The sequence below is a fragment of the Pogona vitticeps genome, chromosome 1, assembly GCF_051106095.1.
Source record: "Pogona vitticeps strain Pit_001003342236 chromosome 1, PviZW2.1, whole genome shotgun sequence".
NCBI classification, from domain to species: Eukaryota; Metazoa; Chordata; class Lepidosauria; order Squamata; family Agamidae; genus Pogona; species Pogona vitticeps.
In genome coordinates this window covers 191,409,315-191,436,546 of record NC_135783.1, presented here as the reverse complement: position 1 = coordinate 191,436,546, position 27,232 = coordinate 191,409,315, and the positions used below count along the sequence as shown (strand labels likewise).

General features: G+C 42.9%; 1 protein-coding gene and 1 long non-coding RNA gene across 2 annotated transcripts in view; one reads left to right on the top strand and one right to left on the bottom strand.

Annotated features, from left to right (window-relative positions):
* LOC144589262 (uncharacterized) overlaps window positions 1-27,232 on the top strand; it is a 126,023-nt gene that overhangs the window by 76,056 nt on the left and 22,735 nt on the right. The window lies entirely within an intron of this gene.
* Window positions 3,038-26,957, bottom strand: SLC40A1 (solute carrier family 40 member 1). Its single transcript, XM_072981373.2, has 8 exons — window positions 26,770-26,957; window positions 25,203-25,270; window positions 13,124-13,283; window positions 11,115-11,230; window positions 10,684-10,810; window positions 9,262-9,507; window positions 7,355-8,008; window positions 3,038-5,500 (listed from the first exon to the last, which is right to left on the bottom strand). Exons 1-8 carry the CDS (start codon window positions 26,813-26,815, stop codon window positions 5,181-5,183), a joined length of 1,737 nt encoding a protein of 578 aa, XP_072837474.2. The 5' UTR covers window positions 26,816-26,957; the 3' UTR covers window positions 3,038-5,180.

Below are 27,232 nucleotides of genomic sequence, written 5' to 3'. Positions count from 1 at the left end.
TGAATATATAGATATAATAGATGAATTTACTCCATTTTGTGAAGAGTGGAATTTCCATAATCATGGATAAAGCTGTGAAGTTAAAAGAAGAAGGAAAAGCATGGTGGAAGGTAACACATTTCCGTCTCTCACCCTCCAGAACTTGACATCCCTGTTATACTGTAATGTGTTCATGTTGGGCCAATATAGTACTTCAAGGGAATGCCTGAGGAGAAAGGAGGTAAGAAAATTCTAGTATCTACCTTCCCCCTTCCTAAACCTTACATATCACTAAAACAAAATTGCCCACATTTACACACAAGGACTCAGATAAGTATTACCTTAATGTATGTTAACTTAGATGTACATGCCAATTCAGAAGTGTCACTAGATTTTTTTAGTATTTCATTACATATCTTAGTTGTTCTAAAAATGCACTAAATGATATATGAAGAACATATATAAAGCAAAAGCAAAATAATAAACATATAGCAGGGAACAATAAAATCCAAATTCAATACAGGAAAGTATAGAAACAATAGAAAAAAACAAATGCCAGCAAAAGCAAGGGAGGCGGGGGGGGGGAGCCAGTCACCAACGAAGAATTGATACTATGATTATATTACCCTGGTATTCAAAAGAGCCTGGAAGCATGAAAATGTTTCGGCCTTGTGCTGAAAGGACATTGGAGTGCATGTCCCAGCAATCTCCCTCTGGAGGATATGCCGGGAGGAGGAGGCTACCAGAACACTGGGCCCGAAAACAGCCTGAGAAGCAATGATGTAGGTTAAAGAAACGAAACATGCTGTGATAGACTTATAGCACCTGTTTGTAGTGCTTCGAGATGCTTTGTTCTGTGCTAGCTGAAGTTTCCAGATTCGGTCTTCCAACACGTGACAACACATTGAAATCATCCCAACAGACTTCATAGACCCAAGTCCCAGAACCAGACAGGAGAGAAATAAAGTCTGCCCCACGGGCAGTAATAAGGCCTGTGTGCCTTCTCAGTTGGCTGTTGAAAGTGATCACCACTTGAGGGACATGCAGTCCTTTGGTCTCTCTTGCAGCCTGTTGTCTTACAACCGGGCTTGGTCTGGGCCTTCGTTCCAACAGGACTCTGATAGGCAACAAACAGCACAATGCTTGGTTCCCTACCTGACAGGAGTCCCGAACAGGAGCTTTCCTTGGAGGTGCGGCGTGTAGGTGTGTTACTATCCTGCAACATTTAGTTGCAAGCCCACTTTCCCCGTTCATGGATGTATCTGTTGAAACTGCTGCCAGGTTTGCCACTTGAGAGGTTTCTTCCTCCATCCCGTTTGCTAATTAGCTCCGAATTCATATACTGGGATTGTTTTACTGCAAAGGCTATTGGACCCAAACTTTCTCTTTCTCTGACAGGACACCTTCCATCACAACCGGTGAAAATTTAGCTATAGCCATTGTATCAATTGGTGCGCCCTGTATCCTTAATCTCATCTTCTGTGGAGTCACAGCTAGGACTTTTAACACCTATTTATTTAAAAAGCCAGATCCGCATGTCCTCAAGATAGAGATATGCCTTTTATTAGATGTATTTGGACTGTTCTGCGCACTTTGTTGTGTGTACTTTTCCTCTTGCAAAAGGCAATAAAGAAAAAAATTTAACTAGGAAGAAATATTGACTTATGTGAGGACAGGTTTAAGTATTTGGATAAAGCACGGCTACAGAGCACGCACTTTGTCCCCCAACTTCACTGGTCTTTTGGTAAACATAACTGGTTCAGGTGCCTCAGTCTATTCATGTGCAACACAAAGTCTGCCTGGCAACCAGATGAAAGACTGCAGTTACAAATGAAAGCGGGGCAAGCTATTTAGTCCAGAAGTTGTCAAACCCTGGTCCGCGGCCCAGTGCCAGCCTGTGGCCTGAGCCGGACTGGGCCGCAAAGACAGACCTCCCCCCCCATGCACTCCCCTCCCCACAGCTGTTTTACACACGTGCGTGTGTGCCAGCACCGGCGTGAGTGCTCCCCCATCCCTTCACACATGCGCTTGAGTGCCTGTGCAAAGGGTTGGGCAGGTGTGAAGGTGCCCCTGCACATGCATGAAGAAGTGGGGGAGCGCTCACGCTGGTGGGCAGGCGCTCCCCCACCGCTTCGCGCATGTGCCCCGAGAGCGCCCACGCGCACCTGCGGGAGGATCCCCCCCCGCCTTCCTCGGAGGTGCAGCCAGTCCGCGGTCCCAAAAAGGTTGGGGACCGCTGATTCAGTCCATAAAACAAAGCAGCATCCAAATGGAAGGTTGTTTCCATAGTCCTAGGGATTGTTCTCTACCCTAATGAACAAGCAAGTACAAACAATGCCATGGGGAAAGAGGGATTCTCTCGTACAAACTCACTGACCTGCAATTACTTATCAAAACTGTCAACACTGACAGAACTGATAATTTTTAGTGGAGAGCATGTGTTCTGCACAGACACCAAGTAGCTAGACACAAGGGTAATTCCCGACAATCTTATCACAAAAAGCAGGAAATGCAGGTGGGTGATAATGTTCTAAGAGTAGCCCTGCCGGATCTCAGAAATGTTTTTTACTTAGCACTAGTTACCCAATCCTTTAACTGAAGATGCTGAGCCTTGGCTTGGCTTCCTTCCGTTAACAAAAACAAACAAAAACTGTCCAACCTCTGAGTTATGGTCCAGCCCCAACTACCTCCCTAATTTCTATCTGACACTGCATGCACTGAACATATTTTTTTGTCATAAAATAAGGAAGAGCCATGCATTTTGCTGGCATTTTCTTGAACTCAGTCAACAATGATGAACAGTTCCAGAGGGCTAATGAGAAATCTTTGGTTTTTAAACAATTAGTGTCCTGTGCTCAAACAGTTTGGTGACCCTTCCACCATGTCCAAGCCAGAAACAGTTGTCTCTGCACTTCCTAGGTCAGGGTTGGATTCATAGTTGGCAGGAGGATATTTCCACTCTATTACTCCTTAAATTCAGAGTTAGGGTATTTACTGCTTGTGTAGGAAAATGTACACTCCCCCCTCCCCCCCCCCCAAAATTAAGGAAAAGCAGAAGTGTGAAAAATAGTTTATATTTATGCAAATATTTTACAAATATTTATCAACAAAGATTTAAAATCACACTGTTGTATCTTAGAAAGAGTCCAGAGTACAGTAAAGAGAATTCAACTCTACTGAAACGCAAAGTGCTTGAAGCAACATTTCTGCAGTTTTCACAAAAGTGCATAAAACGGGTTAATGCAAAAAGCACTGCATCGGTCCCTGTACATTGGAAAAAGGGACTCAGAAAGCATTAACACTTGTGGCATTGACAGTCACTAATGATCAATGACTATTCTAACAGGATCGTATAGCAACAAGATTTTTTAAAAGGTTTTTTTTAAAAAATACTCTTTCCTAGTAAGTCATAAGATGCATAGATACTTTAAAAACAAACAAACAAGAAGACAGTGCATCAGAATGTCAGCTTTATAAAATACTGAAGGCTGTCCAGATGTGGCCCCAAACCAGCAAGTTAGTGAGATGACGCAGGCTTCTGCCGGCAGATAGTCTTTTTGAGTGCAATCCATGCTGGCTGGCTGGCGTTGCAGAAAACAAGGCTGAATGTTCACGTGACACCCCTGTGCCTTCAAATCAGGACAGAAGAGACAGAATGCACTGCTACGTAGTCCCCAGATCTGCACCAACCTGTAACTGGCATCACCATCACCAAGCACTGTTCCCCACCTGTTCAATGGGCACGATTCTCATGCGTGTCAGCACAAATATGACTCACTTTGTTGCACAGAAGAATCTACAATAAGGGGCATGCCTTTTACATTTCAATCACCTTATTATTAACAATCATTTACTAACAGGTTACGTTCAATATGTCTGAATTGTACTGTCATCAAATAAAAGAATACCAAACATGCACGCACGCACACCCCCGATCCATTCAGACTGCCTACTGTATGAACCCCACAGAAGTCCATTTGCTCTTTAGTCATCCCCTTTTATTTCAAATGGTTTTTCTACAGAGAGCCTTCCAGTGGATGATATATTTTAGATTCAGTCCCTAAACATCACAGTTGAGAGAGAGGTGTTTCTGACACCATAAGGCCACCCTGAAGTTAAATGGTTGAGATTTTCATATATTTTTTTAAAAAGAGGAAATAAAACATATTTTGTAGAGCTCTACCTCTCTTGACACATGCTTGTGTGCACGCACATGCACGCACACACAGTGTAGTTCCTCCAATTCACGCCTCCAAGCTTAAAAGTATGGATGTAAAGCTTAGTAACTATGGTGCTCTTAAACATTTCAAAAAGCCTATATTTTACAATTCTATAGAACATTTATCACTTTTGTCTGTAGCAAACGTTCCTTAAAAGTGCTATATATATATATTCTACAATACTTTGCACTATTTCTTATTCAAAGAATACAATGAAAAAACAATACATTCCAGAATAGACATTACAAAAATGAGAGCTGGTGTTTCGACTTACACACACACACACACACACACACACACACACACACACACACACACACACACACACACACACACACACACACACACACACACACACACACTTGGGGCACATATCAGAACTCTACTATGCATAAAGGGCATGACCCTTTGTGTTGTTCATTTGTGTAACATTTGGTCATGTGTCCCAAAGAGTCCATTTTTAAAAGAAGCAAAACATAGCGCATCTATGTTACAAGGGGGGGTGGGGAAGCTACTAGGCACGTATCGCATAATCTGTATCATGGCTTGATTATAATAATGCCCACTTCCTGCTCCCTTGGCATGACTTCTGTATGAAAAAGAATCAGAATGATTTATTTGCATTTCCAGTTCATTTTTCACTCTTCAGATCTCCCCTTAAATAAATAAGCTACGTTACTTCTATGCAGAGGAAATCCACACCTGGGCAAAGCAAAGGCAGCAGGAAGGCAGGACAGGCTGAGGGCTTGGGTGAACGGGAAGAATTTTGAAAAGCCGCTGCTTAACAATACCTTTTTCCACTTTACATGGACAGGAAGAAAGAAGAATTGGCAGCAATGGCTGAAACTCTCTAAATTGGAGCTTTGGGAAGTTCCTTTTATGGACTAAACTCCCAGAGTCTCCCAAGGCACCAAGCAACCATAGTGCCTGAGAGATTGTGGGAGCTGGAGTCCAAGAAGTAATTTTTTCCAAGCTCTATCTCTAGGCATTGGATGCATCACAAGATGCTGGTTCATCAGCAACAGACTTTTGCTCAGGAGTACAGCAAAGGAAAACATTCTTGCCCAGGGTTTTTTGGGCAAACCGAAAGTACATTATGTGGCCAATTGCAACAAAGGACACAGAAATAAGAACCAGCAGCCCGAAAGCTTCCGGGTTAGGAGCCAGGATGACCATGATGAAGTGCAGCAGATCCAGGAGGTAATTCATGGAGTTCTGGACACCATTTATGATCCCTCTTTCAGACTCTATCACATTTTCCTGGAGCAACTGTGTGACGGTCAGGTCAAAAGACCACAGGCCTATGGCATGCAAACAAAAAGAAAAGCAGTTGGAGAAACAGAAAGACACATGAAACACATGCAAGTAAAACTATCAGACCTATTCATCTGGTTTAAAAAAAAAGAAAAAGAAAGGATGTTTGCTTATCAGCTGCCAGCACAATCCTGCTCATGTTTACTTAGAAGCAAAGCTTCATGGTTTTTTTTTAATGGATTGTTTCACTCTGTTGTTTTTAAATGCGTTTTTAGTATTGATTTCATTTACTGTTTTTAATACAATACTTATTTAATTCCTTTTTAAATATTTGTATACTTGCTGTTTAGCTTTTAAATGTTGTCTTTTAATTGTTGTAAGCTGCTTTGGGTCCTTATAAGGAGAAAGGCAGGATAAAACTATTGTAGATAGATAGATAGATAGATAGATAGATAGATAGATAGATAGATAGATAGATAGATAGATAGATAGATAGATAGATAGATAGATAGATAGATAGATAGATAGATAGATAGATAGATAGATAGATAGATAGATAGATAGATAGATAGATAGGAGTAATTCATTACTTGAAGGAAAGTAATTAAGACTGCATGAAGGGAACATTCATTCATTCGTATCTTAAAGTGAAAGCTCTCGAGTTGGGGTACAATCAATAAAATTGCCATTAGAAGAAACTAATACAAGTTAAATGTAAATTAAAGCCTTTGAAAGAAATAAAACCTTTTAAAAACTTGAACAAGTCATGATCTCTATAAATACCGAATATTCAGCCAAGCACCTAAATGTAGTAGGGAATAGCCTCACGAACTATCAACACTTAAGGTAATCTACCAAACAACCCTAACCCTATAACAAGGTTTCAGTAGTCAACGGTTATTTCTCCGCTCTGTTTCGGCCCCTCTTTCAGAACGGACGTCACGCTGGCTTGGAAGTGGGTTTTGCCAGGTGCAGAGTGGGTGCATCCTGGGATTCTCCTCCACCGGCCTGATCGTCCCAGATTGGAATTCCATTAAGAACATTCATGGCAGTGTGAAGAGAAGGGACGACAAAGGGGAGAAGACCCATTTTGGCACTACAGCGCCCACAGTCACCCAGCTCATGGGGCCACGCTGTCTCATGAGCTGCCCCCCCCCAAAAAAGGGAACTTTGCCTGCCTATGGGAGGGAGGCCATTTCTACCACTTCTCCCTCCCTCTGCAGCCCCCAAACACCATCCTCTCCACTACCTCTGGAAAGTTCCCTAATGTTGCAGAGATTAGGGAAGTGGTGGGGAGGAATCCATCAAGATTTGCTTCTCTGCTCTTGTATCAGGGTGGGGGAACATGCCAGACCCAAAAGCCTCCCCCCCTCCAAGGAAGGACCCCTTTTCATCCATGGGAGGCTTCTGCTGGGTCTAGCCACATGCGTCAAGAAACGTGAGGCTGCTATGCCTGCATAAGCAATTCTACCCTCAAGCTACATTTATTATATAGTTTGCACTCCATTATTCAAGGAACAGTTCAGCAAAATGTGAACCACACGTAGACTGCAGCACTCTGCACATGCTCCCCGTTTGAACACAGGGCGACATGCAGAGGACTACAGTGTCGCAGCAGTGGTTTCCTAACGTGGGGCCCTGGGTATTGCTAGCCTAGGAGTTGCAGTCCAACACCCGGGAACCAGAACTTGAAAATATTCCTTTTTTTGGTCTTGTGAGACCCAACATCCCTCCGCCAGCTTTTGAGTTTTCAACCTTGTCCACTCTCACTATACATCTATGCTTGTGAACCGTTAAGATGAAATGTTGAACTCTGATTTAAGGGAAAGGCTCTACAAGTACAGGAGGTGTTTCCTGACAGAAACGAAGCAGATGTTTTTACACAAGAGTAACCAACTCACCAACTCTCGCAGCAATGACTCCTGCGAAAAGGAGGCTAACAGAGACAAGAGGCACAGAGGAGGGAGCCAAGCCTAACTCGGGCGTCGACCCATTGACCAAGGGAGGCATTCCAGTTGGAAAGGGCACATCAAGGAGCTCGCTCTCCGGCACCATAGTAGGCAACGGGTTGCTTTCGAACAACCTGGCGCTGATGTCAGCAAACGGGGAAACGGTGAGGTCCAAAGGACTTCCAGGCATGAACACCGAGATCACACACAGGACCAAAGAGGAGAGCTGCGCCACTCCGGAGATGAGGCCTGTGCGCACCAGACCACACTTGCGGCGCAGCCAGGTGAAGGCCACCGTGCCCATGATTCCTGTGATTGCAGAAGCCCCCATTAAGAGGCTCAGCGTGGAGCCACTCAGTCCCTGAGTGTAGGCATAGCCCGTGGTGATGCAATCAAAGCCCAGGACGGTCATGTAGAGGAAGGCCAGGCCCATGCCTGCAAGGAAGACCGACTGGTTGTAATAAGCAACCCAGCCGTCCCGGAATGTAACGAAAGGCTCAGACATCCGAGAAAGGCAGCTAGCGTTTTCCTCTTGCTTGGGCTCAAAGATAGCAGCATTTTTCTCTTCTATTAGCTGCGCTCCTTCGGTGGGCTTCAATTCACCTTCTGTGGAAACAAAGCGAGAAGTAGGTGTTGGCAGCAGACACACATCCACACATTTAGGTTAAAAGAATTAATATTTCTGTGCTGGCTTGTGAATAACAACAGGTGTAGAAATCTAACTCAGAAGCTTAGAAACGTTCCCCCCCTTAAAAAAAAAAAATTACAGCTCTCCACATGCCTCAGCTGCTTGGAGATTCTGAGAGCTGTCATCAAAAAGATAACACTTCCAAGACCTGAAAACAAGAAACCTCATAAATCAGAAGAACTGGTGGGAAAGGGAACATTGCTTTGTCGTGGTGCATAATTTTCCCTCATCTACACATCCTGCATTTAGCATGTGCTGTTCTATGAAGGTCACTGGAAAGTAAACACTGCCCTAATCTGCAGGTCTGACTGATGTTGTATCTTTAAGGAAATCTCATCATGGAGATGAAAAACTGGTTAGCTGGGTTAAATGATAGCACTTAATGTCTAATTTGACCCTCAGTGGCTAATTCAGATACTTTCAAGTTCACAACATGTAGCTTAAACTAGGAGAATGTGAGATTCTAAAATGTTTACATGATTTTTTTTGCTAATTATAAACAGAGGAACATTCTGAGTAACTTTTCTAAATTAGATACTTATTATTTCTCCGACTTAAGGAAGACCTCCTTTATGTTAGAATTTATTTCATTCAGTATAGGCAAATGGAAGGGACAGAAATTTTCGCAGATTCATCCTGAGGACAGCACTCATCACAGCCTCATACATAGTTTCTCGTTCCTTTCCAGAGTTGTCTCCCGATCCTCAGGAACAGATTTTCCAGAAAAGGGATAGAAGTGCTCAGAAATCACTGGCCTTATCCTTTATGTTTGCAGAAACCACAAGTGCCCTGTTCTGTGAGAAGAATTCTATCTGCAGATCTCTTGATACACTCCTCTAAGTTTTAGTGTGCATTGCAAGGTTAATCCCTCAGAATGTATAACACTTCAGTTTTTAAAGTGGAAACTAGGACACAAGGAGAAATGTGAGTTAAATGAAGAAAACAAGCAGATGTAACCTTTCTAAACTCCAGATATTAAGCGTTATTGCACTGCCAGAAGTTTTGGAAGAAGTACTTGGGGAGATTAATGAATACGGTGGAAATCTTTCACACAGTTACTTCAGAGGACATCCTACAAAAGTCATCAGGATTTACTTGTCAATGGACATGCATGCGGTTGTGCTGCTGGTCATTTTTATTTCAACAAAGATTATCTTCAAATTTTTGGTACCTTTTTGTACATTCAGTTGTTTCAGTTCTGACTCTTCAACCTTTGAATTCATTTTGTGAGCCAAAGCGGGGGTTTTCTGATAAACCTTCCAAAGCAGTGCATATTCTACACACATGGAAATCAGGTTCCAACCAGAGATGAACCCACAGCCAATCACTGGTGATCCAAATGTCATTATCTGTCCAACGGCCATCGGGGCCAAAATATTGGTCAGCTGGTCAATCCGTCGTATGGTAGCATTCATATCTACACAGCAACATGTGAAAACACACCATCAGCATATGATCATAGAATAACTGGAATTTCGGCGTTAAAAGGACCTCCTTTAGTGCTCAAACTACAGCTATGAAACAATACAGAAAGCTGTGGCTGAAGACACTCTAAAGTTCGAGTGCCATGCAAAAGTCCTTCTTTATATTTCCAGGCTTTATAATTACATGCCTTAAAGTGAATATTGTACCGTTTCCCTCCTCCTCTTTTTTATCTGTAGACTGCATTATGTAGTTATGTATGTATTGTTTTCAGTATTTGTTCCAAAGTTACGATCATGTTTTCAATAAAATGTAGTCTGAATGAGTACGCTTAAATTCACAGACTCTGACACCCAAAGATTATAAACAACACTGCGCTTTTCCTGCTTATAATAACCCTGAACCACAAAATGTACACTAATACCTTCTCGTAGACTCTGAGGCATGACTATTCAGAGACAAAGAACTTAATATCAATATTTAAGAACTGCTTCTCACATTTTTTCTTAACTGCACATACACCTGTAGCCATAAGACTCAAGAAGCTACTCTATCACTCCCTCTCTATTTACGCTAATACAGGGATGGGGAACATATAGTCTCCTGATCTGATCAGGCAACAGCTTCTATCAGCCCTGGGCCACCTTAGCCAGTGGTGGGAGACATTGACAGCTGTAATCCCAGGAACATCTGGAGAGCCGCAAGCTGTCATCTTTCTGTACTAATGGAAGGCAATACAGTGCATTCCTCCTTTTCAAATAGCATGTTGATATGAATTCATTTTTATCTGATAAAAGGTGATCATTAAAACCACTACTGCTTGCCACTACTGTCAATAATAGATTCATCATCATCATCATAGTGACAAAGGAATGATTCTAAGTTTCAAATGTCTGCTTGTTCAAACATGGCAGTGTCATAGCTGAACACTGACTGACAAAGACCAGTGTCATAACCCTAAGATCATTAGGTAATGAAAAATTTTGTAATTCACTCTGCCCTTGCTCTCAGAGACAATAAAAAAGAAAAAAAGAGGATATCTTGAACTGTAGTTATAATCTAGTATTGCTTCATGATTCCTGCAACCCAGAAAAACATACTGATTTCATGTTTCCTGAAACCCAAGCACACATGAAAGTGTAACAACTTAAGATAACAAAAAGCCAATCACCTGCCAATTTGCTTCTGTTTTCACCAGCAACCACCACCACCCAGTCCCTCTGTATGGTGATTGCAGTGGCAGTGCTGGCCAGGTTTGCAGTGTTTGCTATTGTGATGACTAGAATATAGCACAACGTCTGGGGGGAAACAGAAAAAAGGGTTTCTGAAAAGGGCATGTTATGACATAGAAAGGCTTAACTCTGATTATAAATGAAATTGATTTTTTTTTACTTACTTATATTCCACCCACCTAGTGGATAAGCCACCATTCTGGGCGGCTTCCAAGAAACTTAACATGCATACACAGACAAAACTGAAATAATAAACATAAAAAAAGCAAAACCCCACCTTAACATCTCCTCCACTGCCCCCAGCACCTAACAAACAATACAAAACTCAAGATGGCGAACCATGAGGTCGTCACAATGTTTCTGCACTTACCAGAAGCCATCCATGATACATGGTCAACAGCTGAGCTTTATAGAGGAAGACAATCATAAGGAGAATGCCACACAAAATGACGGACACATTCTGCACAATTAAGGACATCTGGGCCACTGTTCAGGATAAAGAAAGGACACCATAGGTCAGTGATGGCAAACCTATGGCGCACGTGCCACAGCTGGCACGTAGAGCCCTTTCTGCGGGCACGCAAGCCATAAATTGCTCAGGAGGCGGCTGCAGCCGCAGTGCTAGCGCTTCGACAGGCAGGGGGCCAAAAAGGTTCCCCGCCACTGCCATAGGTCATCAATACTGGCAACTGGAATTCTACAGACATTCTAAAAATATTCCCCTACTTGTCATCCAATACTCTTTAATATATAAATGCATATAGCACAAACTGTTTAATAGGTTCAGTGTCCAGGCTTACAGCTTAATTTAAATCAATTCCATCTGTTTAATCCAGTTTCATTTCACTGAACACTCTGTTACCCAAAACAGTGTCATTTCAAAAAAGGCCTCCAGATAAAGAGTTTTATCGGGATCATTTACAGAATTCTACAGCAGGGGATGGAGTTTCTAAACACTATCAGTTTCCATCTGTAACCCTCCCTTGTCTTCTTACACTTCTTTCCAGGAATAAATCCATTAGGGAAGAAAAGATGCTACTAAATGGCATTTCTAGAAGCCCCCCTTCGAGAAAGACCGTTATCTATTCCACAGCATTTACAGTTTACCCTTGACTTACAGACGGCTTGACTTACAGACTTTTTGAGTTACAGACTTCACTGGCTGCAAAATTTAGGTTTGACTTGCAGCCTGAGAATTGACTTACAGACCAGAAAAAAACCAAAATGGAACAAAAACGGCCTGTTACGGGATTAATCGGTTTTCAATGCACTGTAGGTCAATGGAGACTTGACCTACAGACTTTTTGACTTGAGAACCGCCTTCCGATACAGAATAAGTTCTCAAGTCAAGACCCCACTGTATACAAGTACAGTATATGCATTTTACAATGAACAGGTTCCAGCACACGGCTTATATTTCTACTGCAACAACTTCCACTAGCCTGCTTCTAAGACTCCAAAAGTACCGGTATAATCCTGCCTTGAATGAAGTCCCATTGATGATAATGAAGCAGGACTTTTACCTAGCAAAAACTATCTGGACGTTTAGCACTAATATTACCAATCAGCAAATACTGTGATCTGTGTAGCTATGGAAACACCCAGCTTGCATATCCTTAATGGAACTAATTATTTAAAATTTGCATAGGCAATTCAATTACCTGTGAAGCCCTTTTATCAAAGGATAAAATATATACATTTTGAAACATGCACATGGTCATTATTAAAGTTACTATGATGCAATGTGCTCTCTGCTGTGTATATATTTAGAAACAGAAGGCACTGTTTTAAAGCTGCAATCTTGCGCACACCAAACCTGGAAGCAGGTGCCACTGAACTTAGTAGCACTGAACCTTCTGAGTTAGCCTAGGCAGGACTGCTAATTGTAGGATGTAACAATTATTTTTGTGTCAACTCCCAGTGACACATCAACAGAACTATATATGTTTGCTAAGCCCTGCAGCGTTGACGGTACTTCTTCCAAGGTAAGCATACCTTAGATTGCAACCAAAATTAATCCTGAAAGAATGGGGAATGGCACAGTCCTCCCAATGTCATGGAACCCAACTTCTCATCTACCCCAGCATGCAGGACCAATGGTCATGGAAGGCTACACACTCATCCCTCCTGTCTCAATGTATCTGTTCCTCTGGAATTCTATCCAGATGTTGTACACTCTAAAAGGCATGTTATTATCAGACTGCAATCAAATCAGCATGCCTTTTACAACCAGAAAGTCTTAGGGGAAAATGAAGTTAAAAACAACTGGCTAATTAGAAACCCAGCATGAACATCACTAGCTGGTTCTGCATCTTTAGTTTTAGATTGTCCTAAATACATCTGGTAGTTTTTCAGTAAAATCCGCAAAACATGACTTACCTTTGAGTCTTGGGTTCTTGTCTACCCAGTCCCCAATAATGGCTCCCAAAAGAAGGACTGATCCTGCCACAACCAACCCGTACACAGCAGTTAAGAGCAAGCTGTTTCCATACAGTTCAACCAGGAAGACAGATACTGCGAAATGCCACATACGATCACCCTAGAATGAAATATATTTAATTGAATTTGAATTATTCAGTATAATGCACATATAAATAATTATGATATCCATAAAGCATTGTCTTCACATTTCTAGCAGAGGTGAAAAGATATGCCCTCAGTAGAGCCTCTTCCTTTAGGAGGTCCACATTATCGTTTCTGTCATCATTGACCATTTGCTCTGTTGGCCAAAGCCACGCCACATTCCAGTAGCCGAGGACATATAGCAAGGAGAGGCTGCTGCACCATCTCCTTGCAAGTATCACTGCTTATATGCTTGGAGAGACCAGCAGCGAAAACAGCGAGTAGATGGCTGTGGGTTCTGGAGATCAATAGTGGAACCTCTACAAACGTGCAGATCTGGCCATTGGTACCAGCTCCAGCTACCAGCATCTTATCATGCCCTAATCACTAAAAAAAAAAAAAAGAAAGAAAAAACCTCTCCTATAGATGACCTCTTTTGCCATTGTAAGATACGTCAAGGATGGATAATAGGTTAGGGGGCTTATACCATAACCGGCTGAAAGGAGCCACCAGCATTTCATTGCTATTCTGCAAGCAAATCCGCACTGATTAATGTGAAAAGCTGTGTGGTTCTACCCAAAGCTATACTCTTAGAAATTCCCAAGAGAACAAAGCTTGTTGAATATAGTGGGAGTTCTCTCAAATTAAACATGTCTGAGGGCCTGTCCGGACAGGTATAGAATTCATTATTTAAGATCATTTTGGTGCAGTCTGGTTCGAACCACATTACAGTGTCCACAAATGTTTTGATGCAGAGCGCTCCATCCCAACCCTTTTTAGAGTTGTCCGACTCCTTTCTGGCACAGTGCTGAGGGCTTGGGGTGTTTTTTTTGGCACAATTTAGCATGCTCCTAATTGCCTCATTGTGCATCCCGTGCGGATGGTTGGTTCACACCCAAACAGAGCTGCAGATGATGTTATCTGAGGTGACAAACCTGTGACATATTAGGTGGGTTGTGACTTTTTAATGGATGACAGGAAATCTCCCTGTATTTTCATTTTCTCTTCCGCTTTCTTTTTTTAAAAAAAATTATTTCTCTACGGATACAGAGCTATTCTAGATAACCAAAATACATTGGCAGTATTGTGTGTACTGTGTATTGTGTGTAGGTGGCTGCATTGCTCTTTCACTATGTTACTTACTCTTATTTTAATTTTTTTTTTTTTTAAAGGACAGTCACCAAGGCTGAAGAGAGGGACTTTTTAAGCACAAGCCAGATTGCTCCAAATTTCCCCATCTGGACAGGCCCAGAAATTCAACTGCATGACTATAATGCTAAGAACATTTCATTACTACATTTCCAGTTTTTCACAGTAATTAAAGTGACGACAGCCAGATTGCGCGATTGTGAAAAACTGGAAGCATAATCATGAGTTTAAGTGAAGTGAATGGCAGAATGAACTCTAAGACTTAGTAATTAAGTCATGCAACATGAAAATAAAAGCGGGATTGCTAAAGGAAAATCATTTAATCGTTATATGAGAATATTTGTTTGGATTTTGCGTTAGGAAAAGGGGAAGGCAGATTACCCCCCCAAAAAGAGAGAGATAGAGATAATGAATTTTTGGAAGGTGTATAGGGTATCATAAATACTGCATTGTGAAAAGGAAAAAAATCATTATTGTCCCAGTGGTGGATGCACTATTATAGCTAAGTTTCTTAAGTTGTACTATGTAAATTACGTGCAACTTTTCTTTTTAATTTGTATTTCTCTTTCAAGTTATCGGTTTATCCTTTTTTGTATTGTGTAGTCTTAGCACATTAAAAAAACAATATTAAGAATATTTATTAGGAAATAAAATATACTTCAACCCTGTGATACTTCCTTCTGAGGGCACCGGCATTATGTATTTCATGCTTAGCAACCTTATGTTACGCCATAATGTGTTCTTTGTCACTGCCACACACACCTTGCTCTATACAAACTGAACTCATCTGCCTGTACAAAAAGACTGGCTTCCAATAAATGTCAGAAGTATAACAGCATCAGATTGCTCACACTTTTTTCTTCTCTTGTTAAGTAACTTCTTGAAGAGAATGCTCTCTTACCAGCCATATGTATATCTCTTCTGCAGTGCATACCTGCAGTGTCCCCCTTTCCCCCATGTGTGGTTTGTACCTGGTTCTGTCATCCACCTTTTGTGCAGGGTTCCCCCCACCCCCAATGACTGCAGTGGCTAAGAGATTGTGGGAGATGTGGTCTGAAAAAGTAAATTTTCCAAGTTCTGCTTTTGTGCTTTCTCTCTCTTTTCCCCCCAAAAAAGGTCCATACTGCTAAAATGCATTTGCCCTCCACTTGCTTAAACATTTTAGCAGTGCTTTTTTTTTTTGCACAGTGGAAATGAGCATTTTGAGGAGCATCCATCTGTGTAAAGATTCCTTGGTGCAAACTGCATCTCTCTCTGAAGATTGTCTCAAATCTCCCCACTGAGTGAAGAAGTGCAGCAGCGAGGAGAGAAGTCCTTCAGAACATATTCGTCAAATACCTTTACATTCTTGAAGTACTAAAGCTGTTATTCCAATTCACATACAATATAGCCACCACCCACAAGTAGCTGAAGGATTCCTCAGTCCTTGCAATCTTCCATTTCAGCCTGATTTCTTTTTAAAAAGTACTGTAGCTTGTGGTAGTTACATTAGATGTGATCAAACTTGCTATTCCTGTTCTATCATTCTTAGGGAAAAGATCTTAGTGACATGCTTGCATATATGAATGTGTACTTCCTCTGTCACTAACATATAAACAAGGACGCCCTTAGGTTTTCAGTTTCTGGAACAATCTTTTGCTGTTTTGTACACCAGGCATCTTGGCACTGGCATCTCCTCAATCTCTCCCCTCATGGTGGAGAGGCTATTTATCTTTCCCCTTGAAGACTCCTTAGTCACTCAGGTGAGAGGCTGAAAAGGGAGAGGCTTGACAGTCCGAGTTGCCCATATAGCCCAGTGAGTTAGGTATCTGGCTGTGGAAACAGTCTGGGAGTTCAGTCGCCCATACTCCCAGAAGAGCCAGCCTGTGTAGCCTTGGGCAAGCTGCACAATCCCAGGGCATACTCAGAAGAAGACAGTGGTAAAACCACTTCTGAGTACTCTCTGCCTAGAAAACCCTGGAAAGAGCTGCCATAATTCTTATTCTTATTATTCTTATTTTTATTATTATTCTTATTTTTATGATGATGATGATGATGATGATGATGATGATGATGATGATTGATGCTGCTGCTGACAGTAACAGGCAGATAGACCTTAGCTAGGAACATAACTGGTTATGTTTAGCCCGGAAAGCTTTGTTCAGGCAGGGCTAAGTTCCACAGCTTCCTCAGGATAAGGTGTGTGCCCTTGAAATGCTAACAAAAGCAAAGAGCCTTTGTAGAAGGAACTGCATTTTTATGAGCGGTTCAGTCACTGAAGTCCTATGTGGGGTTTATGTTGTCACATGGAATCAGCAAACCTAGTGGTTAGACTGTGAAGAGCACAACCCAATCTGTGCTTTTCATAGTATAGCCACCAAGCTTCATGCCTCACTGTGCGTGAATAACCAGGTCTGGGTAATAGGTGATTTTAAAGAATTCTATAAATATCAAAGGACATCACAGCTCTGGAATGTTGCAGCAACAACCATAAATTAAAATACTACTATTTATAACAACAAACACAGAGGGTATATAAACGTTGGTCTCCTGACTCCACCACATTACCAGCTTCCTTCCAACCCATTGGCATGTTGGACTCTATCTGTCCCATAGACACTCTGCTGAATGTCCTAAATGCTTAACTCATCTCTAAAGTAGTGTGTTCCAATATCTCCTTTCCAGTCTCCTACCCTGTGACTTCTTCTTACATCCTCCACTCCCACTGTTTGGCTCCCAACCTTGGGTCCCCAGATGTTCTTAAGACTACAACTCCCTGAAACGCCAGCCAGCACAGTGGGTGGTAAAGGCTTCTGGGAGTTCTAGTCCAAGAACATCTGGGGACCCAAGGACGGGAACCACTGCTCTAAGGTGTTAATCTCCTCTATCTCCTTATGTGTGTCATGGGGCAAGGTCATTCTTCTTCATGCACATATTATCTGAACAGTAGTTTTATAGAAAGTGTGATCTTTATACTGTGCAAACAGTGCTTGAAATGGACCATATTTCAACATTTACATACTTATAAACAAATCCATCTTGTAAATGTTGGAAGGGTGTTGACTTTAGCAGTGGAAATATCAATAGCAACTCGGATAACGAGTGCATTCTGGTTAGGAAAAATGCCACCTGTAATTATTTCTATGTTGCTCAAAGTATACGCAAACCAAGTAAGCAGCTATCAAGATACCATTATCACTGCAAAATATACATTTTACTCTCATCTGTTAGCAGTAGCTCAGCTCAGCCTGGCCACACCTGCAGAAACCTAGAAAACTATACTGTGTAGCCTACATTTAGTGGGTTATTAACTATGACCCTCATTATTTCAAGGGTTGGCCAAATCGTTTAAACACACCTTGCCAGATAAGAGAAGGCCTAATGGGTGTTCATGCTTTGTATTTATTTTACAATTTATTTATTTCGACCATTTACCTTTCCAAAATAACTCTGCAACTGCACTTGCCCACAGGTCTGGTAGATCCTTTCCATTCAATAAGCAACAGAAAATGAGTAACTACCAAGAACACAGAAGCAGCCAACTGTGAAAGTACCTACTAGAAGTCTTGGGGGTAGAAGGAAAAGTAACAAGCCAATCACAATTAACTGTAAGAAAGATTATTAAGAGATTTAAGAAAAGGGAACATTAACATATGATTTCCAGTGTATAACAGGACTTCCACACATTTAATTTTTAGATGTAAAAATAAAGGGGGGGGCCTTTGAAGTTTACACTGGGAAAATATAATCCCTGAAAGTAGTAAACAGATGCAACATACAGGCTCACTAAACTGGAAGTTCCCGCTGGTATCAGTTCCCATTTAGAGGACACGAAGTAACTGTAATTCAGGATTTCCTTTGCATAAGATTTGAAATGGCCATAACCATATGACCTTATTATAAGTCAAATGAAACAGCAGCATGATTCAGTGTACAAACTGATGTCACTTTCAGAATGTGTATATCAGCCAAAGGTGATTTCAGTTTTGCAATGAAGATGTTAGCGGACACCCTTCACTCATTCTTTTCATTTTATTTATATCCCACATTTTTCCCAAAAAAGGCAGCCCAATTTTAACCTTAAATTAAGTACTCAGTGATTGGCTGAGACAGATCTTGGACCCACAGCAAAACCGGGACTAAGCACAGAATTTTTTTTGAAGAGCTAGAAAGAGGGCCTTGCCTCCCAGTTCATAAGGAAATGCAAACACAAATACAGTTGTCAGCAATCTGTCATCATCCACTTACTCTAGCCAATGTGTATCCTTGGCCCGACAAAGTTGGCTCTTTTCAGAAGATGGCTTCCTTCCCTCCTTCCTGCATGTTTTTACTTTATTAAACATAATACTACTTAACAGCATAACAATGCATAGAACAAAAACATCAAGTGCAGAATGTGTTTCTTAGACTGCCTCTCTTCTGACTAGATGGAAAAAAAAGTGATGAGTCAGACACATAAAGCTGTTGTGGGCGGCACAAAACACTACTGCCAGATTAAACTAGACCACTGTGTTAGCCTGACCTGCCTTCACATAAACTCCATAACCATTTCAGTTATAACACAATTCCAAGCAAGTTTTACTTCAAATGCAAGCTCCAGGCAAATCAGTGTCAGCAGGTTCTTTATCCGCTTCGGGGGGGGGGGGTAGGGGTTGACTTCATCATTAAATTAAAAAAGACTTAAGAGGTGACCACCAGTGGCCCTGACCACAAATCCTTGATTTTAACCAGCACTGGTCTCACTAGCAATGCTGGCTATCCGCTGGAAAGAGAAAAGGAAACAATGATCGGTGGAGCCGACTTCTCCTTCTCCACCGGCCATCGACAAATACCTCAGAGGACCACAGCTGAGTGGTAAGGCAACCCATCCTTTTCATGCAGAAAGTCGCCGGTTCCATCCCCCCGTTTTAAAAGTCTGGTAGCCAATAATGGGCAAGATCCTGGCGACAATACATTTGAGATAGTATGAGGCAGCTTCCTATTTTTTTTCCTAATACATTTGGTCTGGGGAAGTAGAATTCCTATGTGTAACACAAAGCCTGCTGCTTCACGGGTAGACACCCTCAGAGAGGAGGCTCAGCGCCACCTCTCCTAGTCCTGATGCTGGATGAAGAGCTGTTTTCCTCAGGTCCATGCACAGGACAGTCTTCACAGAATTATGTTTCGGTCTACTGGAGAGTTTTGCCGGATCAAGTCAACTGGGTGGAAAGCTGTGACACGCTTCGCTTCAAGCATCAGCTTGGGAAGAAATTGCTTTCCAGGTACCAGATATAGCTAAACCAACACTCATGAACTGTGGTACCACACTGAACCTAGCCAGAGCAATATGGTAGTTAGCGCGCTAAAATGGGTCTTGGGAAATCCGAGTTCTAATAACCACCAGGTCATGAAACTCGCTGGGTCAATTTGGCCCACGCGCTCTCCCTCAGCCTGATCTACCTCGCAGGGCTGTTTGTAGAGTAAAGCAGGCAAGACATCTATGTCATCTCACATCAGCTCAACCAAGGAATGGCAGGATATAATTAACTGACTACAAGAAGCTCACGGGAGTTCAAAGACAGTTTGCAATGAAATGCAAGGAGCTGCCAGAGTAAGAAGGCAGCCCTGCTCTACACGTATAATATTCTATCTAACGGGAACTCTCACCGTTTTCACAGAACCATGACTCATCTCTCATTACAAGCCAAAAGCAAGGGTCTCACGAATGCTCATTTCTGCCCTCTATTATGGATCCCTTTTTTGAAAAAAAGAAAATGAACAAACTATTCCACTTCTTTTTTTGTTTGACTTCCACTTTTATGGTCAGTCCAGAGTCCAGAGGTGTACAGCCCTAGGACAGACCTATTAAATAAAAGTTACTATCTTCTAAGGAGCAACGCCATGATCTACCTCGATTAAGAGTCCCAGACAGAGATACAAGGCAGCAGAGTGGCAGAAAAAGCATGACGTCAACTGGAGGGGGTTCAACAGGGTTCCTTCTGACCTAGTGCACTGCTGGACAAGGGGCAAGATCGCTCCTGTAGAAAACTGAACTGACACCATGCAGTGGATTTTTGAAACCAGGCCAAACTCCAGATTCAGCCCTCAGGGTTGTTCACCTCTGAACCACAGGAAAACCATTAAAGGCACCCTTGGCTGCACAAGTGCTTCTCCCATACTGTGATAATCTAAACAGCAGCCCCATCTTTCTGAGGTTTTTTTTAATTTCAATGTGACATGCATATGGACATATTCAATTCTCACACTGAAAGGCACAGCGTTGCATTGCTTGATTCCAGCCACATCATGTCTCAAGTATTTTTATGAGTTTGCAAGCTGCCTTTATTCAATGGGATAGGCGCTTTACATGTGGGCTGAACAACCAAAGGATGCTTCACTCAACTCTGGCCTTAAAACATTTGTGCCTTTCCACTTCCTTGTCACATCAACCTTAGTGGCCAAGCTGTGCCTGTTTAATGCCATGTTTTGTGACACGGGACTAAGAGAGGTTGAGTTATGCACCTCCTGCAGCCACAGAAGCAGCTCACCTCTGAATGCCGGCAGCTAGGAAAGGACAACAAAAGGCAGAGAGGCTCACTTATTTGCTACTGCCATGAACACATTAGGCTAGAAAATCTGGCTCACTTGTTAAAAAAAAAAAAAGAGGTAAAGAGTCACTGCTTCAATAAGATAACGGAAGCCCTTGGTTATTAGTCACATCAGAAATGGCAGGGGGTCTTGTGGCACTTTAACCAATTTTACTTGGCATAAGCTTCCATGTGGACTCCGCTCCACAAATAATTGGATGCCATCGGGTCAATTCTGACTTATGGCAACCCTTTCCAGGTAGAGAATACACAAAAGTGGTTTTTCCCATTCCCTTCTTCTGGGAGCATCCTGAGACAGCTGGCCCAAGGTCACACAGGCTGGCTCTACACGCAGGAGGCACAGCGTGGAATCAAACTCCCAACCTTTAACTCTGCAGTCAGATACTTAAACCACTGAGCTATATATAGCCAGTCAGTTCACAAAAGCCAAATAAAATGTATTATTCCTTAAAAGTGCCACAAGACGCCTTGTAACTTTTGTTGCAATAAAACAACCTGGGCACTCCAATCAGGCTAACGCTTTACAAAGCCTGGCATCAAATCGAGCGTCGCATATAGTCCTGCATCACTATGAAACACAGTCTTACAAAGCAGCATTTTCCGGAGTAGGTCATTATTCATTGCTATTCTTCCGTGTAGACGCACAAAGCTATAACCTCAACCAGACATTTTACGCTAACTTAACCCACCTCACAGAACTTTTGTGACTACAGAAGGAAGGAGCGATGTAAATCACCCTGGCCTCTGTAGAGGGAAAGCAAAATAGGCCATGCAGATGAAGGCGTCGTAGGAATATCCCAAATCACTTTAAAATGAGTGTTCTGTTAAGATTTTGCCAAGATGCCTATTTTGGTAACTGGAATTTTGATTTTTACAGAATTACAAGTTTAGCCTAAGATTTAAACTGCTGGATAACTCAATGGTTTAATTATCTGGCCGAGGAGCCAGAAGTTAGGAGTTTGATTCCCCATTTTGTCTCCTTGACAGGGGCTAGACTTGATGATCTATATAGGATCCCTTCCAGCTCTGCAGATCTAAGGTAAGATGAAGATATTGTTCTTTAAAAAAAAAAAGATGCTTTCTCTACATATAACTGGCTGCAGTGCCTGCTTCCTTGTGCCATTCACTGAAAACCAATTTGTTGAGCAATTAATTTCCAGAATGCAGTTTCTATACAATTTACACCACAAAACCTGGAGCTTAATATCTGTAGAACATTAAAAGGAAACTGAAAAAAACAAATTCATTATAAAATATCTATGCTTTACTGGGACAATAAACAAACCTTTTGGTTAACAGCTAAACGGAAAAACAAAACACGCTTTATTTTGGAATTAATGGATGAAATCCTGTTGCACATTTTTGCAAAAGGCGTACGTATTAGCAGTAAATATTCATAAATTAAGAAATCTATATAGTTGATATCTGTTGCATATTGAGTTGCGCAACTCAGTATTCAACAGATAATGTCTATGGAGATTTCTTGATCTATGGCAACTTGCTGCTACAATTTACACAATACGCACAAAAAGGTATCTGTCAATGTATTACTCACTTTGTTAATCTGGAGGATGCCAAGCAATCACCAAAATCTGAACCCTAATTTTACACATATGGAGAGTTCCCAATGCAACCAAACTGAAGCTGCAACCCTATATACACTTACCTGGGAGGAAGTCCTGCAAACGCAACAGGCCTCACCTCTGAAGAGAAATGTATAGGATTCTATTGGAAACTGCCTTAAGCTTTCACATTATATTACTTAAAGGAAGCCAGAAGGCCAGTAAGAGCTGCACACCACAGGAAAGTCTGTGTTATCAACAACAGATCTAGGGTTTCAGTCTTAATAGTGGTGCCACTGTTATCTATGAGACTTCCAGAATTTAGGAACAGTATGCCACAACACAAATTAGCAAATATGTGGATTTACTCTTTATAAGAACCATGATGTTCTGTTATTTTTATTAAATTAGAGTCAAATGACCCATTCAAAACTGAAGCCAATTGGGAGGAAAAAGAGGGGGAAAAAGCTAGAGAAAGGATAATAAGGTGCATATACAATGTTCAAATATCTGCATGTGATGCAATCCTTCTGTGACTTGCAGCCAGGAAAAAGTTGGCAATCCAAGCTGCTCTATAAGGGTTCTGGTTTGACAGGCAGCAGAACAGCCACTTATCTGAGTGGCCTTGAAATTTATGCACTAAGGGGTGACTCAGTTCCCTCCTCACTTGTTTATAGAAAGTACAATATAAAAGGTTATGTGATAGTTGTATCGTATCCTCCCAGAGGCATCTAGTGGGGGGGCCACTGTGAGATACAGGAAGCTGGACTAGATGGACCTTTGGCCTGATCCAGCAGTTCTCTTCTTAGGTTCTTATAAGATTTTGGGTACCCTGGATCCACATGGGCAGTGTCTTTCTTGGCATGGGGTTCCCTGAAATCTGCCTTCAAGTAAAGCTGATGGTAGAACATTTAATCTTCTGAACATAAATGCTCTATAGGCCTGGGGTGTTTGAAGCATAGTTTTTCGCTTTGCGATGATTGGTTCCCTGCTTCGGGAATTGATTCTTCGCAAAGCGACGATTTTCGGACAGCTGATTGGCGGTTTCAAAATGGTCACCGGGTAAATAAAATGGCTCCCCGCTGTTTTCTGGGACAGATTCCTCACTGCACAGGCACTGAAAATGGCCGCCCTATGGAGGATCTTTGCTGGACGGTGAGTTTCTAGCCCACTGGAACACACTGAAAGGGTTTCAATGCATTTCAATGGGCTTTTTATTTCTGCATTACGATATTTTCGTTCTACAGCGATTTCGCTGGAAAGAATTAATGTCGTAATGCGAGGCACCACTGTAGCATAAAGGTTAGTGGTCTATAGGCCTGTTGCTGTCCAAGCATTAGAATGGCATCAAAAGGCATACCCATGGACCTCATCTGATATTGAATCACAGATGCCCACGTGCTAATATAGGAATCAGATAGCATATAGTACACATAGTCACGGTGCTCAGCTAGGAAGTGTATTCCCAGCCAGAATTTTAGAGTCTGGATCCATGCACTAGTTTCCAGTCGGCCAACTCCAATTTCTAAATGTAAGGCTGCATATCCTAGGAACACCCAGGAGACAGCACAAAAAGGTGGATTGTATTTTCTCAACCTCCACATTATATGTGCTGATCCAGATAGGTATGCCATAAAGCAGCTGGGCCCTTGTTTTTCCGTTAAAGACACAAGCAGCAGCGGGGGCGTGGCGTCCACCATTTATATAAAAGAAACGAGCGACAGCTGTCATCCTGCATTTGGCCTTGTTAAGGACATCTTTGCGGTGGGCAGTCCAACCAGAATGATACTTCGTTTAGCTCCAAGTACTTAAAACTCTTTAACCTGTTCAAGGATATTATTTTGCACTGTCCAGTGGAATTTCTTCCTAGACTAAAGAGAACACCAAGGTCTTACATTTTTGAGCATTAATGGACAGGAAGTTATCATCACAATAAAGTTGCAAACGCTGCCAAGAGCTGCTTTACGCCCAACTGAGATAAAGATAAAATTACAGCAGTGGGATTTGCTGGGGGCCGGGTTTTGGAAAATGACTCTCAACTGTCCTCAGATAAGGCCCCAAGTCCTTTATGAACAAGCTAAAAAGATAGGGGGCCAAAACACAATCCTGTTTAACCCCTCTATTACTCAGGATCTCATCCGTCAGTTCTCCATGCAGTCCACGGTGGACCTGACAGCTGGTGTGGAGGTGCAGCTTTCGAATGGGAAACAGCAGTCTCTTTGTCAATCAAAGTCTTCTGTAATTTATCTCACAGTAGTTTTCTAGGGACTGAGTCAAAGGCCTCTTTCTAGTCAAAGAAGGTGGCAAGCACTCTTCTTCCACCTCTCTTGCCATATATCTCAGCCAAAATGTGCCAAAATTGCACAATGGTCCAGTGTGCATCTGTTAGCGCAAAAGCCTATCTGTTCTGGCCCAAGGACTTTTTGGATTTCCATCCAGGTTGTCCATTTTTCAGCTAGGCGTCTTGCATAGAGATTGCCCACAAGAATCGCAAGGTTATTACGAGAGGATATCTGAATGCCATGCTGCCATTATGTTATCTCATAATGAAATGTCGGGAAAAATATAGAATTGTACGTAAGTGACTGCAATAAGGACCAAGCAAATGCACACACTTACCCAAGTGGACAGGGAATGGCCAAGGTACAAGAGGAATTTGGCAGACGTGAAAAAGCTTGTACAGGATCCTGAAACGGAAATAACAGAGGACTGCTATAGGCAACTCGGGGACACTTTGCAGCTTATTCACCACTTTTTTGCATGCACTAGAAACAGGGGTGAAATTCATTGCTGCTACGTCTATTTGGCTTTAGTCTTCCAAAGAATACATTCAAGAGTGATGAGTATTAATTTGACCATTGTAACTCAAGCAGCTTGATGACTACCCATTGACTTCAGTCTTTTATTTGAAACTGGGGGGGGGGGAGAGAACTGCCTAAGTTTTATCAATTGTTGCCTCTCATTATGCACACAACTACAATTCCCATCATCCCTGGCTAGTACAGCCAGAAGTATACCAGCCAGAGATGAAGAGTATTGTTTTTCTTTACATCTGGAAGTAGGAAAAATGTGCTTTTAACATTTTGCCATAAACAGGGCAAAATCCTGTTCGTACAGCCAGAGCATACAAGTTATGCTCTTGTAAATGTGCTGGATGTTACATCCAACAACAGGGAACTGTACAATCGGTTGCATGGTTCCCATTGCAACCACTTTGCAGTGTGCCAGCGGCAGTGCTTCACAGAAAGCAATTCCACCTTGGCGCTACCATAGCTACAGCATGGAGGGGAGAGTCTGTACATACAGCATGCCACTATCTACCTCACCACTCCAGCAGGCATGTACTGTACTGAGAACACACCGTTTCTGTGGTCACAGTGGCAACAAGAACTGCACTTAAGTGTCATTAAAATCAATTTAGATCTTATGATTCACAGGACACAAGGGTGAAATTGATTTTATATCAATTTATATGGTCTGCAAAGTGAGTTCTTTTTTTCAACTGGTTGGCAGGGGCTTTTTAAAATGCTCACTTCTGAAATCCATTCCAATGAGTTGATTTCAGCAGTTTAAATAATCAGGTTCAAATCACATGGTATTTAAACCAGTTTGTAAATCACCAGAAATAAATCGGTTTTCATTCAGTGCATGGGAGTTCGATTCCCACCCTCCCCACCCCACCCCCGTGCCTCACTGACAAGGAGCTGGACTTGATGATCTCTTGAGGGTCCCCCTTCCAGCTCTGCAGGGCTAAGGTTATTAAAGAACTGCTGGAGAGCTCAGGGGTTTAAGGTCTCCGGCTGCGGAGCCAGAGGTTGGGAGTTCGATTCCCCCCACTGGACCTCCTTGACAGAAGCGGGACTCGATGCTCTCTGGAGGATCCCTCCCTTCCAGCGCTGCAGGTGGCAGAGCTCCGGCTGGCCGGGCATGTTCTGCGATGGCCTGGGGGCGCGGGGGCGCAACCCTTCCTGCCGACCCGGCCGAGTGCCCGCTTTGCCCCCCCCCCCGACTTGGCGCCTGGCGCGCGCGCTCCGCCCGGAGTTCCGCGCCCGCACAGCGCCTTCGGAGCGGGGGAGCGGTGAAGGCAGCTCGCCTGGCTTCTTCGGGCCTCCGGGGCAGCCTCCGAGCGTCTTGTCCGTCTCCTTCTCGCCCGCCCTGCCGCCCCGCCACCCCTTCTTCCACTCACCGCCGCTGCCGCGCGGGCTCTGCTGCTCCGCCGCCGGGCGAGTCATGGTGGTCCCGGGGGGGGGGGGGGTTAGGGTCTCCGCTCGCTCTCCGTTGGATCTTCGGTGCAATCAGAAAGCCCCTCCAGGCATGAGAAGGCGTCCAAACACACACACACCCCTTCTCTCTTACACACACACACAATGCAAGTACACAACGCACAAGGATGACAACCCCGTCCCCGGTGGGAGAAAGCAGGACCACCACCACCACAACACGCCGAGCAAGCGGACGCAGCGGTTCTCCTCCGTTTGGGTCTTTCCAAACTTAGCTATCACTGTAGCTGAAGTTGGAAAGCGATGGCCTTATGGACCCCGGGGGGGGGGCTGCGAGCGCCCCGATCCGCCGGAAAGGGGAACCCCGCGAAGCGCCCACCCGCCGCCTAGCCCCGCTTTCTCTCTGCGCTCAGGCCGCCGCTGGCTTTG